The following is a 13,479-nucleotide window of genomic DNA, read 5'->3' as shown; positions in this document are numbered from 1 at the left end:
TAAAAATCACCTCAATGATTGTGAAATCCTGTTTTGCCATTCAATTGCAGCTTAATCCGTACATAAATGCACTGTATCTTGTATTTTGAAAAACAATAGTTATATTGTTATACACATTAAAACTTTGAACCATCATTAATGCTTGATCCTGTAATCTTTACTACAAAAGGATATATGAAGTAAAAAGACAAATATATGCAAGCTATTCATGTTATCAGAATATTTATAATTGGTGACATATTGAAGTGGTCCTCCTAATAACGTAGAGCAAGGGTTCCCAAACTTACCCCCAGGGGTAGATTTGTTGATTCTGAATACATATGTTTTCTCATTGACTGACTGTGTTTGGTTCTGGTATACCAGTATCTGTTCATCGTTAGGTGTTCATAAATAAGTGAAATAACATTGTTCTGTGCTATTAAAGTTGCCAGGGGTAAACGAGACGATAAACGGTTGGGAACCACTGACGTAGAGGGCTAATTTGTTTAGAGTACCACAAACGTAGCCAGCTAATGTGCTTTAGTGAAATTATTACAGTAATAAATAATAGACTGCACACCAGATGGAGTTCAGGGGATTAAATTCTTAATGGAGATGAGGTCTTTATTTAATATCTTATCAAGATGGCACCTTTCGCAGGGTACCACTCGCTCAGCTAAAGTTAGGAAGCATGATTACTGAGATTGATTATTGTTATCCATGTGTTGCACCACCACGCACAAACATGTACCCGGTGAATAAAATAAAATAGGAAGAGATCCTTTAAATGTTGTACAACCATGATGCTACGATAACCTACCAATATACAATTACAAGCACTGTCAGAATGCCAATGGGTTGTACCTGAAATACTCCAGTCAGAAATCATGGTCATTCTTTAATTTGCTTTGGGACCGCTTGAGCTGTGTATATTCACATTGGGTTCAAATTGTGCACTTACAGCTGCACAACAATTTTTGCCATCTATAATCTCAGGTATATGTTTCAAATGTGGCGAGTCCCTGGCAAGTGAGGTGCCCATCAGCAATGATGTTATCAGGTCAGTCAATCACACTGAAGATAGCAAACCAGTAAAGTTCTAAAGGAAAACTATTTAGATAAACATTTTGCAGTGGACTTAATTAAAAAGTGGCAAAATACATGGGGAAAAAGGTAGAAGCTGAAATATTATTCTCCACCTCTTTTTAAGATGATCCCTAAATTCACTTTTCAGCAGAAAGAGAAAATGTTGGAATAACTCAGCGAGTCAAGCAGCATTTCTGGAGAGGTGATGTTTCGGATCAGGACCCATCTTCAGATTGATTGTAGTGAGGTGAAAGGGGAGCAAGGGGGAAAAAACAGGACAAATCTGAGTCAGCAACAGATGGCCTCGGGCAAGGAGGTTCCCTAATAGGCCAGTCTTTGGCTAGAGACGGGTGTGAGCCCAAGAGGGATACATAATTGCAAAGTGTGCAACTTGTAAACTGAGGGGCGGGGGGGGGTGGGAAGCTTGTGGCCAGTGGTGTTTAGTTTAGACATATAACACGGAACAATGATCCCCGCACATTAAAACTATCCAACACAGACTAGACAATTTTTACATTTACAAAGCCAATTAACCTATAAATCTGTACATCTTTGGGATGTGGCAGGAAACTGAAGATCTTGAAGAAAACCCACACAGGTCATGGGGAAAACGTACAGACTCTGTACAGACAGAACCGTAGTCTGGATCGAACCCGGGTCTCCGGCGCTGTAAGGCAGCAACTCCACCGCTGTGCCATGCCGCCGCCATGTTCTGCAGGGATCTGTGCTGGGACTGCTGATTATGATATGTATATAAATATGGATGGTTGTTAAGTAAATTTGCTGACTACTTCAAAATTAGAGAAGTTTCAGAAAATTACGAATGCTGTCAGATGTTACAGTGGGATATAGATCAGTTGCAGAAATGGGCAGATACATGGCAGTTGGAGTTTACCCCGAGCAAGTGTAAGTTTAGGAGTTTGCACTTTGGGAGGTTGAATATAAGGGGAAAGTAGAGTTAATGGCAAGAGCCCGAGCTGCATTGATGTGCAGAGGGATCTTGGAATCCAAGTTCATAGCTCACTGAAGTAGTCAGGGTGGTAAAGAATGTGTATGGTATGCTTGCCCTCGTTGCCCAGGGCATTAAGTACAAGAGTCAGGAAGTCATGATGCAGCTCTATAGGACTTTGGTTAGGCTGCTTTTGAAATATTGCGTGCAGTTCTGGTTGCTCCATTACAGGAAAGACGTGGAAACTTTGGGGAGGGTGCAGAGGAGGTTTACCAGAATGCTGCTTGGATTAGAGGGTTTCTGCTACAGGGATAGGTTGAATAGACTTGGATTGTTTTCTCTGAAATGTCAGGTTGAGGGGAGCATTGATAGAACTATATAAAATGATGAGAGGCATAGATAGGATACACAGAAACTTTTTCCCAGCGTGGAAACGTTCAACACTAAAGGGCGTGGATATAAAGTGAGAGAGTGAAAGTTTAATGGAGATGTGCAGGTTAGGTTTTTTACAGAGTAGTGACGGCCTGGAACGTATTGCCAGGGATTGATGGAGGCACATATGACAGTGACGTTTAAGAGACTTTTAGATAGGGAAATAGAGGAATATGGATCATACACAGCCAGATGAGATCAGTTTAACTAGGCATCATGTTCAGCACAAAAATTACAATCTGTGGGGCCTTTTCATGTGCTGTATTGTTTTATGGTCAAAGTCTACACTGCCTCTTCTTAGCCCTTCTGCCGAAAGCCGTGATCCTCTTGATTAAATTCTGATATTCAAGTCGTTTGTCAATGGTGCATCAGGGGAACCATTAAGGAACACCATTGTCCATCTTCCTTCAATCTGACAAAACATTTATCACACCTTTTTTTTTAACCATGTTATCAATCATATGATGAGTTTTAATGTTCTCACCCAACAGTTTATGAAATGGTTTGTTAAATGCTTTCTTAAAATTCCTCCATCAGCCTTCTTTGTTACTTTAGCTGAAATAGTATTTTGAAGGCAGAGGTCGACAGGTTCTTGATTAGTGAAAACGGGGGAAAGACGAGAATGGGGTTGAGAGGGGAAAGATAGATCAAGCCACGATTGAATGGCGGAGTCGACTGGATGGGCCGAAGAGGGTAATGCTGTTCCGATGACATGAATTTGCGAGCAGCTGCCAAGACTGCGGTATCTGCAGTCTCCTGTGTCACCACCTGCCAGGTGGCCCCTTCAACCCCTGTCCACCGTCACAAACCATAGCCACCCTGACTGGATACCGCTGTTGACCATCAAGATCGAGGTGGCCCTTTGGTCTCCTCCTTTTCTATCCGGTTGGGGAGGGTGGTTTCCTCGGTCTACGATCAAAGACCGTCATTTTAATTCCATAGCGGCCGTAGGTTTGAAACAGACTCCTGCGCACTGGTGGGAAAATATACTAATCCGCTATAGCATCTTTGCTGATGGGTGTAGCTGGAGGCGATGTCGCCGTCGTCGTCCCCTGACACGGTCGCCCAATAGTCAGTGACCGGGGGAGGGAGGCGCCGGGTGGGGTCGGGTTGGCCGTTCGCCGCCCACTCTGCGGCTCAGCTAATTCAGCGGCGCATTGCGGAACGAAGGCCAGGCGAAAGCTGGGAGGAGCCGCTGTGAACGGCGCTGGGTGGGAGGCCGGTAACCACTCCTTCACGTCCCCGTCCCTCCCTCCCTCCCGGACCAGTGTGGGTCTATAAGATCTTTGGTGGGGATGAGCAGGACGCTGTCTCCTTCCCTGCTCCCTCCAGCTTAAACCCTACCCGGCTCCTCATCGGATGGGTTGGTGCCACAGACTCACACCTACAAGGAGGAGGAAGGCTTGCTGATCATCTCGCCGCAGGTTTTCCTTCCACAGTCGTTTTTCTCGGGACCGAGTCGGTGCAATGGCGGCGCCTGGCCAGGATGAGTGCACCGTGCGGGTGGCTGTGAGGTAGGGCCCTGTCGACAGGTTGTATATCTGGCATTGCCAACTAAATCCAATCGTTACTTATGCTTGCCATTCAGATGCGTATCTTCCCACTAATCACTGTGTCCATTTTAAATGTTCTGGTTGGAATTTATTTTAGCGACGCTGAATAAACTCGGGTTGTTTTCTTTAGGACAGGCGGAGCAGAAATGCATCAAATTTTGAAGGATTTGTAATAAAAGTGGTAAGGAGATTTAGATTTCAAGTCATTGGTAGAGGATTGGGGAGGAGATGAGAAGATAAATACACCTAGACGATTGTCTGGTTTTGGAACTTGCCGCCTAAAAGATGGCAGAGGCAAAAATCCTCAACACATTTGATGTAGTATTTGAATGTGCACTTGAGACCTGCACGGCTCCATTGGATGCTGTTTAGGCTAGGTGGCTATTTTATTCGCAGGCGCAATGTGCTGAATAGTCTTGTGTCTAAATTATTTTCTTGAATTTTGACTGTGAGCTTATATGCTTTATCATCGTCTCAAAATGACATCCTTATTTTCTTTTATATGTTTTCAAATATTCCCAATGATTATTTTACTTCAATACTAAAGGTATGAGATGTAAAAACAATCAAGGTTTAATGTATAAACATGCTGGTTTCTGGCGTATTGGTGTTTATGTTTCTGCTTTTTGGTGTTTATCTCTTGACCAATTAGAAAATATCTCTCCATCCCCACCCCCTTATTATAAGAGTCTGTTTTATAAGATGTGTTTTGTGAAGAAAAATAAGATATTGTTTACTAATGACTTGACGATTGTGTGTGTTTTCTGGTGACATCCAGCTTTGCCTTGTATGACCTTCCCCAACTCCTGATTATTTCACTGACTTATCCAACACGCAGTACTAGATGTATGCACGTTTTTGTCAACAAAATATTTGTATAACTGAAGCCATTTTCTTTCTATTCTCTGAAATTTCAAACATTCAAGATATTTCTTTCTATTCTCTGAAATTTCAAAATTTTTCCTGGCTACTGACAAACAGCCAAACTAAGCCTAACTTAACTTTCATGTTTAAAAATGACTACGTCAAATCAACAAGGACTAATGTATCTCTATTGAGACCATATTTTGACGGTGTGCATTACAATTATTGTGGCATGTATATTTTATTCTGTCTACAAAATTTGCTGTTGTGTTTTGTGATGCACATCTTTTGAAAGCTCAGACCAACAGTACTACAGACCCAGTTTTGGACTGTGGAATTAATTGTACTGTTTTAGCTGTGCTTAGTTTGTCAGTTTCTGGGCTAACCTCCCAAGTCACCCTGTAATATGGTCATTTCTTGTGTTGCTTGGAGTCATATTCCACGTAATAACAAATTCTTGAGAATATTTTATTGCATTAGGTGGATTTTCAGGTTATGCGATAGCAAAACATCTTGAAACTTCTTTTGGTGTTCTGTTGGGGTTTGGCTTTGCCAACTATTCCAAAGACAGATTTTGTGTCTCATTTGGAACACTGGGCCATTAATTGCTTAGTTTAGCGATACCATGTGGAAACCAGCCCTTCAGTCCACCAAAGCCACATGGACTAATGACCACATGTTCTATGTTATCCCAGTTTTGCATCCTCCATATTAAGGGCAATTTATAGAAGCCAATTAACCTACGAATCAGAACGTCTTTGAAATGTGGGAGGAAACTGGAGCACACGGGGAAAACCCACACGATCACAGGGAGAATTACGAACTGCATGCAGACAGCACCCGTATTCCGGATCAAACCCGGGTCTCTGGGGCTACAAGGCAGCAACTTCCGTTGTGACACTGTGGCACCCAAAATATTATCTAATATTTCATTTCAGTAAGATTTAGCGATAAGAAACTACAGGTACTGTTCTGTTGAATTTGTTATCTACTGTCAAATATGCTCTTTGAAGGCAAAGTGTGAAACTATTTATTGTAGTAATCCAATTTCCAAAAGCAGCAAAGATTCATCTCTTGAGCTGAATTAATTTGTTAATCACTTCTGTAATCAATGATCTCCAACATCAAGCTCCAGGTGCACTTTAGGTTGTGTTTTTGCAATTTGTAGAATCTGATTAATGATGGTTCTCATTTCCAAAACTGCCTTAGTCCATTAATCAGATTATTACCGTTCCGTGTTATGCAATCGGCGAAGATATTTGAGGCGAATGTAATAAATGTGTTCATTATTAATTAGTTATTTATTGAATTATTGTCTTTGGAAGAGGAGTAACATATTTACATTTGGACCTTGTTCAAAAACATGAATCGTAGTTATTCTGATGTGTCAAGATCATTGCCATATGCTCATGCAGTGACGTACAAGTGCAATGAAAATTTTGCTTGCAGCGGCAACACAAGCATATAGACTCGGACAACATAAAGTGTGCATGAATTATGCAAGACGTTTGTTTCAATCTGCAAAATTAACTTTATCCATCTGCAGACGTTTAACAACTTTGTTTATCTTATGTCAAATTCTCTGCACAGTTGCTACCTGACTAGTTGTGCAGTCTTTTTTTATTTTGGATTGTGCATAGGTTGCCTATGAATGTTAGTCTGGTATAGAATATGGTATAAACATATGTAAAATTGAAGTGAAACTTTGATTGGAAATAGGCCCTTTGGCCCAAATTGCCCATGACAAATAAGATGCCCCACCTGCATTTGTCCCACCTGTCCACATATATCCCTCTAAACCTTTCATATAAAGTATCTTTACAAATATATTTTAATTGTTGGTATAGTACATGCCTCAACTACATCCTCAGGGAGCTTGTTCCATATACCCACCACTCTCTGTGAAAAAGTTTCCCCTCTGGTCCCTATTAAATGTTTTCCCTCTCACCTTATACCTATTTTCCCTGGTTCTTACCCTTCTCTGGGTAAAAGACTGTGGATTAATCTTATATATTCCCTTCATGATCTTATAAACCTCAATAAGATCACCCCTCATGCTCCTGCGGTCCAAGGAGTAAAGTCCTAACCTGCTCAACTTCTCCCCGTAGTTCAGGCACTGACACCAGTCCCGACACATCCGTGTAAATCTTCTCTGCACAGTTTGCAGCTTAACAACATTCTTTGTGCAGCAAGGTGACCAAAACAGAACACAATAATCCAAATCTGGCCTCATCAACATAGCATCCGAACCTCCATACTCAATGTACCAATGTACCAAAATCTTTTGTAATCAGTTGCTTAGGTTAGCTAGAACAAATTCATTTAAATTGAGTAAAACATCAGGCAGTTGATAAACCCAGGGACACAGGAACTGCAGAAGCTGGGACCTTAAATAAAATATAAAGTGCTGAGGAGCTCGGCAGTCAGACCGCATATGGGAAGGACATGGATGGGTGACGTTTCAGGACAGAACAGGTCAAACTGAAGAAGAAATGCTGCCCAGTGTTCACTACAGGAGCTGTTGACCTTCTGAGCTCCTCCAGCACTTTGTGTTTTACTTGATAAACCTGTTTGGGTCCTGCGTGGCAAATAGATTGTGTTCTGTAGTGATGTAATAATTTAAAATTATGTTGATCAAAGTGATGTGAAGATAATGGCACTTGGACGCAGACTAGCTTGCTGGAGGAGAAATGCAGGTCGGCATATGGAAGCTTGAATGACAAGGAGAAATGGTCAAGAATAATGTCTAGGCAGCTGGGGTCAGTGGTATCCCTGGAGGAGTTTCAGTAACTGAGCAGCATACTAAAGAAGCAAATCAAGAGGGCAAAAAGGGGGCAGGAGATAGCTCTATCAGATAATATTAGAGAATTGTTATAGACAAACCCACAATTTTATAAACATATAGGATAATCAGAGCATTCATAGAGAGAGGTAGTAGGGGCCTTCAGGAATTAAAATGGTCAACTGTGGTGCCATGGGATAGGGGAAAGGTCCTCAATGAGTATCTCTCCTGTTTTTACTGTGGATAAAGACTTGAGGACTGCGGAACTTGGTGCAGTCAATTGAATGTCGAGGGCACTCAGTATTCCTGTCGAGGAGGCATTGAGGGTCCTAACGCTTATGAAGGTTGACAAACCTCCCGGACTTGACCAGATGTAAATGAGGTCACTGGGAAGCTAGTGAGGAAATTGCTGGCTGAGATTTATGAGTCATGACTAAATGCGGGTGAGATGTTGGAAGACTGGAAGGTGGCAAATGTTGTGCCTCTATTTAAGAAGGGCTGCAGGGAAAAGCATGGGAACGACAGGCCAGTGAGTCTAATATATGTGGTCGGAAAGTTACTAGAGAGATTTTTCTGAGGGATAAGATATACAGGTGCACAACCTTTTATCCGGAGTTCCGGAAACCAGAAAACTCCGAAAACCGGCCATTTTTTCCAGGATGTCGTCTGCACACCAAAGCTCGCGTTTGGCGCCAAACTTGACCCGAAACGACCCACGGTCAACCCAGGTCTGTACTACTGTAGCGGCTGCCTCCTCCCCAGAGACCGGGGAGACACTTAAACATCTGTAAATCATTGCTTAATTGTTAGTCAGTTAGTTTGGAGGGCTTTTATGTGAAGGGGGCGGGGGGGGGGGTGAAGGGGGAAACTTTAATTCTTAGTCCCCTACCTGGTCGGAGAGGCGGGGAGTGGTCAATGTCTTATCGGGTCGCCGTGCAGTAAGCACCGGAGCGCTGTGGGCTGCGGGCGGTGCCGGTTGTAGCTCCGACCCCGGGAACTCTACCCCTGGCTGCGCGGCGCTCCAAATCCAGCGCCGCCCGCGGCCGGACGCCCGCAGCCCCAGCTCCGCGATGTTGTGTGTCGGCGGCCACAGCGCTCCGGAGCTTACCGCACGGCGACCCGGTAAGGCATTGCCCGCTCCCCTCTGGTATCCCAGCGCTGCGATGCCGCCGACTCCCAACATCACGGAGCTGGGGCTGCGGGCGTCCGGCCGCGGGCGGCGCTGGATTTGGAGCGCCGCGCAGCCAGGGGTAGAGTTGCCGGGGTCGGAGCTCCAACCGGCGCCGCCCGCGGCCGGACACCCGCAGGCCCAGCTCCGCGATGTTGGGAGTCGGCGGCCATAGCGCCCCGGAGCTTACTGCACGGCGACCCGGTAAGGCATTGCCCGCTCCCCCGCCTCTCCGACCAGGTAGGGGACTAAGAATTAAAGTTTCCCCCTTCACCCCCCCCCCCCCCCCCATAAAATCCCTCCAAAATAACTGACTAACATTTATGCAATGATTTACAATGATTCCCCGGTCTCCGGGGAGGAGGCAGCCACTCCAGACTTTTCAAGCCGCCAACAACTACCTACCTAATCTACGCTAAAAATCTTCCATTCAGAAATCCGAAAAATTCCGAAATCCGACAAGTGTCTGGTCCCAAGGCTTTCGGATAAAAGGTTGTGCACCTGTACTTACATTTAGATTGACGGGCTGATTAGGAATAATCAACATGGTTTTGTATGTGGGAGATCGTGTCTCACACATGTGAATTTATTTTGAAGATGTGACACAAGTTGATGAGGGCAGAGCTGGAGACATTGTCTATATGGATTTCAGCAAGGAATTTCAAGGTTCCACATGGTAGTCCACTCTGGAATGATAGATTGCATGGGATGCAAGGTGAGCTGAAGAATGGTTGATGGAGATTAATACCGGGAAGTGGAAGCTGTTGCATTTTGAGAAGTCTAATCAGGGCAGAACCTACACAGTGAATTGCAGGGCTGGGGGAGTGGTGTAGAGCAGAGGGATCAAAGAGTGAAGCTACATTGTTCCTTGAAAGTGGCTTCGCAGGTAGACGGGATAGTCAAAAAGGTTTTCAGCACATTAGCCTTCATCAGTCAGAGTAGATATGTTTAGAAGTTGGGAGGTCATGTTAAAGTTGTATAAGACATTGGTGAGGCCACATACAGTATTATGTTCAGTTTTGGTCACAAAGTTCTAGGAAATAATTAGTTTGTCAACGATTTATGAAGATGTTGCCAGAACTCTAATGACTAACCTATATGGAGTGGTTGAGTAGGCTAGAACTTTATTCCTTGGAGCACAGGAGGATGAGGGCTAATCTTGTGGATGTGTACAAAATCATGAGATGAATAGATTGGGTAAATGCAGTGTCTTTGCATGTAAATGCAGTAGGGGAATCGATAACCAGAGGACATAGGTTTAAGGTGATGGGGATAAGGTTTAATAGGGACGTGAGTGCTAGCTTTTTTACTGAAAAGATAGTATGTATAAGGTACTATCATAACATTTGCATAGGTACATGGATGGAGCTTAGAGGGTTATGGGCTAAGCACAGCCAGGTGGAACTAGTGTAGATGGGGCATGTTGGTCAGTGTGGGCAAGTTGGGGTGAAGGGCCTGTTTCCATGCTGCATGATTGTGACTATATCTTGATCGGTTGGGCAGTTAGGCTGAGGGATGTTTACTGGAATTTAATACAGATTTTTTGTTGTTGTTTATTTTATTAGAAGTTAGTACAATACAAAACAATACAGTTGGACCTAAATTTAGGTGCCAACTATGTCATAACGTAATTATACATTCTATGTACAACCTCTAGTTTTATGTTTTTGAAAAGGAAATAAGAAAGACAAGAAGAAGAAAAAAGAAAAAAAAATTGGAGAAGAGAAAGAGGAAAAATAGATAGTAGAAAATAGAAAAACGTGAAGTGTGTGTATAAGAAAAGAAAAAGTTGAAAGTAGAAATAGGAGAAAAAGACCCTTAAAAGAGAAATTTTCAAATCTTTATTCGGAGATGTAAATCTATCCACGACCTGACCTGAAATCAGTAAACTACGGTACCGCTGCATCACATGATTCAAAAAAGTCGATAAAAGGGGACCAACTCCTTAAGAATTGGTCATATTTATCTATTAGTCGGAGTCTCATTGCTTCAAGGCGTGCTATGTCCATCATATTCCTAATCCACATTTTAACAGTTGGAATAGCTGTATTTTTCCAAAATTTAAGTATCAATTTCTTTCCAATTATTAACCCATAATTAAAAAAAACTTTTTGGTCCTTATTTAAATTGATATCTTCTACTATTATTCCAAATATAATCCATTCCGTATTAGGTTCTATTCTTGACTTGAAAAGCTTTGTAAATATATCAAATATATCGCTCTAATGGAATTTAATACAGATAAGTGCAAGGTGTTGCATTTTGTCTAACCAGGGCAGGACTTGCGCAGTGAATGGGGATTGTTGTAGTGCAAAGTGATCTAGGTATACAGGGACATTCTTCCTTGAAAATGGCAAGGCAGGTGAATATATGGTGGTCAAGGCAGGTGGATATATGGCGACTTTTGGCTCATTGGTCTTCATCAGTCAGAGTGTTGATTATAGAAGTTGAGATCTTGTATTAGAGTTGTACAAGACATTTGTGAGGCCATATTTAGTGTATTGTGTTCAGTTTTGGTCACCCAGGAAAGATGTTGTTAAGCTTGAGCGGGTGCATAGAAGATTTAAGGGCCTAACCCACTTTCACGACCTCCGCCGAGTTTGCCCTTGACATACTCGCAGCATGGTCGTAGGAGTTTGTAGGTACTCGTGGCATTAAGTAGGTCCGGGAGTTTTTTCTAGCATGATGAAAAAGATCCACGAGTAAAAAAGGTCGTGAATTAGGTCATGAAAGTGGGACAGTCCCTTTACAAGGATGCTGTGGAAGAATGTTGATTTTGTTTCTTAACTTTGTAAAAGTGGATATCTTTTTCCTATTAATATGTGGAAAGTGAGATTAATTAGGGAATCTGAATGTTGTCTCCTGTAAACTTGCGTTATCAGTGAAGTATTCAGATTCTTTATCAGTTAAAATTACTATTGTGTTCTGTTCAAAGAAACAACTTTGAAGCTTATACTTTATTATGACTTGTAATTCCTTGCGGTTCCTTGTACAGACTGATATCGGTTTTCCTGCAGAACTATAATTAATAACTTGCAGTGATGGGATGAATACTGTAATATGCAATGTATTTGAGTAATATTGTATTCCAGGAAAATAATTTTCATAAATGTTTGTGAAATTTTGTGGTAAATATCAAATATACAGAAAAATATAAAATATAAATGTACTTGGCAAGCACATCTTCATTCTGCTGTCTACTGAAAACCTTGTTGTTCTTTACATTGAAACTATTCTGACAATACTCTGCTTGTCTGTGGCATTGTGTATTCATAATCGTAACTGAGTTAAAGTATTTGTTTCTTCTTAATGGTAGACAAAAATGCTGGAGAAACTCAGCGGGTGAGGCAGCATCTATGGAGCGAAGGTGTAGGTGACGTTTCGGGTTGAGACATTCTTCTTAATGTATCCTTTGGTGCTGCAGTAAAATTCTCAGCAGGCCAAGCCATGTGTATGAGGAGAGAAATACACAATTTCACTTTTGCACCAACCTCAGCAGAATTCCTTTTGTTAAAAGATTGGAATGTGTGCTTAGTTCGGCAATCATGTGCATCCCGATTTCATGGCTCATCCCAAAACCCATGCAAAGATTCTGTTTTACTATAAAGCCTAATTTGTAATTAAGGCGAGCAAAGATTAGATATTTATTTCACTGCTCTTATTAAAGGAATAGGAATATAGTTTTGCCCTGGGATCCTTATCTGATGATCTGGTTGATCAGTGATCTAAATCCATTTGGCTACCTTTTCTCTCCTATCACTTGGTTAATTATTAAACAGGCATCAGCATCTTTCAACACTACTTTGAGCTTCTGAAATCCATATATTTGTTAACTTTGGTAGGCCTTGTTATATTTTAGCCTATGCCGCTAGTCTTATGTGTCTGTGTCTCGTCTTTTCCTTTTTAACCTGGATGGAGATTTGGAGGTGAATCAGTTCTTTTGACAGTCCAGACTGTTCGGTGCAGACATCCTTCATCTATTCATTCTCTCAATGTATGGTTGAAGGGTGGATGGCCTACATACACTATGTTTCATCATGGGAGCATTGATTTATAGTCATAAACCCAATGGAAAGATGAGTTGCTATTCCTAACTTTATTGAGTTTCTTTGGAGAATTGTTTCAATTCAAGTCTAACTGCATTCTCATGAGGGAGAAGGGTAGGGAAATTAAAGCCAGAGATTTCGGGAAGACCAAGAAGAGATTGAGGAAAAGAACACTTGACAGGTATCTGATCCAAGGAACGAATAAGAAAGGATCAGTGGTGAATTAGGAGAGGCAAAGATCCAGTAAGGTGACTATGCAGTAAACATACAGCTGCTAGAATCTCAGCAAAAGATGTACTTAGGATTCTGGATGACATAAAAGTTGATGAAGTGCAAGAGAAATGGTTGCATTTAAAGCATAAAATACTTGGTCCTGATGGAATGCATCTCATGTTGCTGACAGAACTGGGAGGAAATAAATGTTCAGACAAGGATGTAGAGATTAAACTGAGGTTTAACTTTGATGGGGAATGTTTTGGAATGAATCACCAGGAGAGTATTCACAGCTATTTGTGCAGAAGACAATTGATTCGAGAACTTAGCAGGGATTTGTTAAAAGAAAATCATGTCGAAGTAACTTGATTTAAAAAAAAAAAAAGTAATAGAAGGTCAATATGCTA

General features: G+C 41.9%; 1 protein-coding gene across 4 annotated transcripts in view; it reads left to right on the top strand.

Annotated features, from left to right (window-relative positions):
* Nucleotides 1-3,261: 3,261 nt before the first annotated feature.
* kif21a (kinesin family member 21A) overlaps nucleotides 3,262-13,479 on the top strand; it is a 116,532-nt gene continuing 106,314 nt past the window's right edge. For all 4 annotated transcript variants that reach the window (XM_033039611.1, XM_033039608.1, XM_033039609.1 and 1 more), the window contains exon 1: nucleotides 3,262-3,960. In XM_033039611.1, the coding sequence (XP_032895502.1) occupies nucleotides 3,914-3,960 (47 nt within the window). In that variant the 5' untranslated portion in view covers nucleotides 3,262-3,913. The remainder of the gene's footprint in view (nucleotides 3,961-13,479) is intronic.

Source organism: Amblyraja radiata, chromosome 21 (genome assembly GCF_010909765.2).
Source record: "Amblyraja radiata isolate CabotCenter1 chromosome 21, sAmbRad1.1.pri, whole genome shotgun sequence".
In the NCBI taxonomy this organism is placed as follows: domain Eukaryota; kingdom Metazoa; phylum Chordata; class Chondrichthyes; order Rajiformes; family Rajidae; genus Amblyraja; species Amblyraja radiata.
The sequence above is the reverse complement of the archived record's forward strand: the minus strand, read 5'-3'. Positions and strand labels throughout refer to the sequence as shown.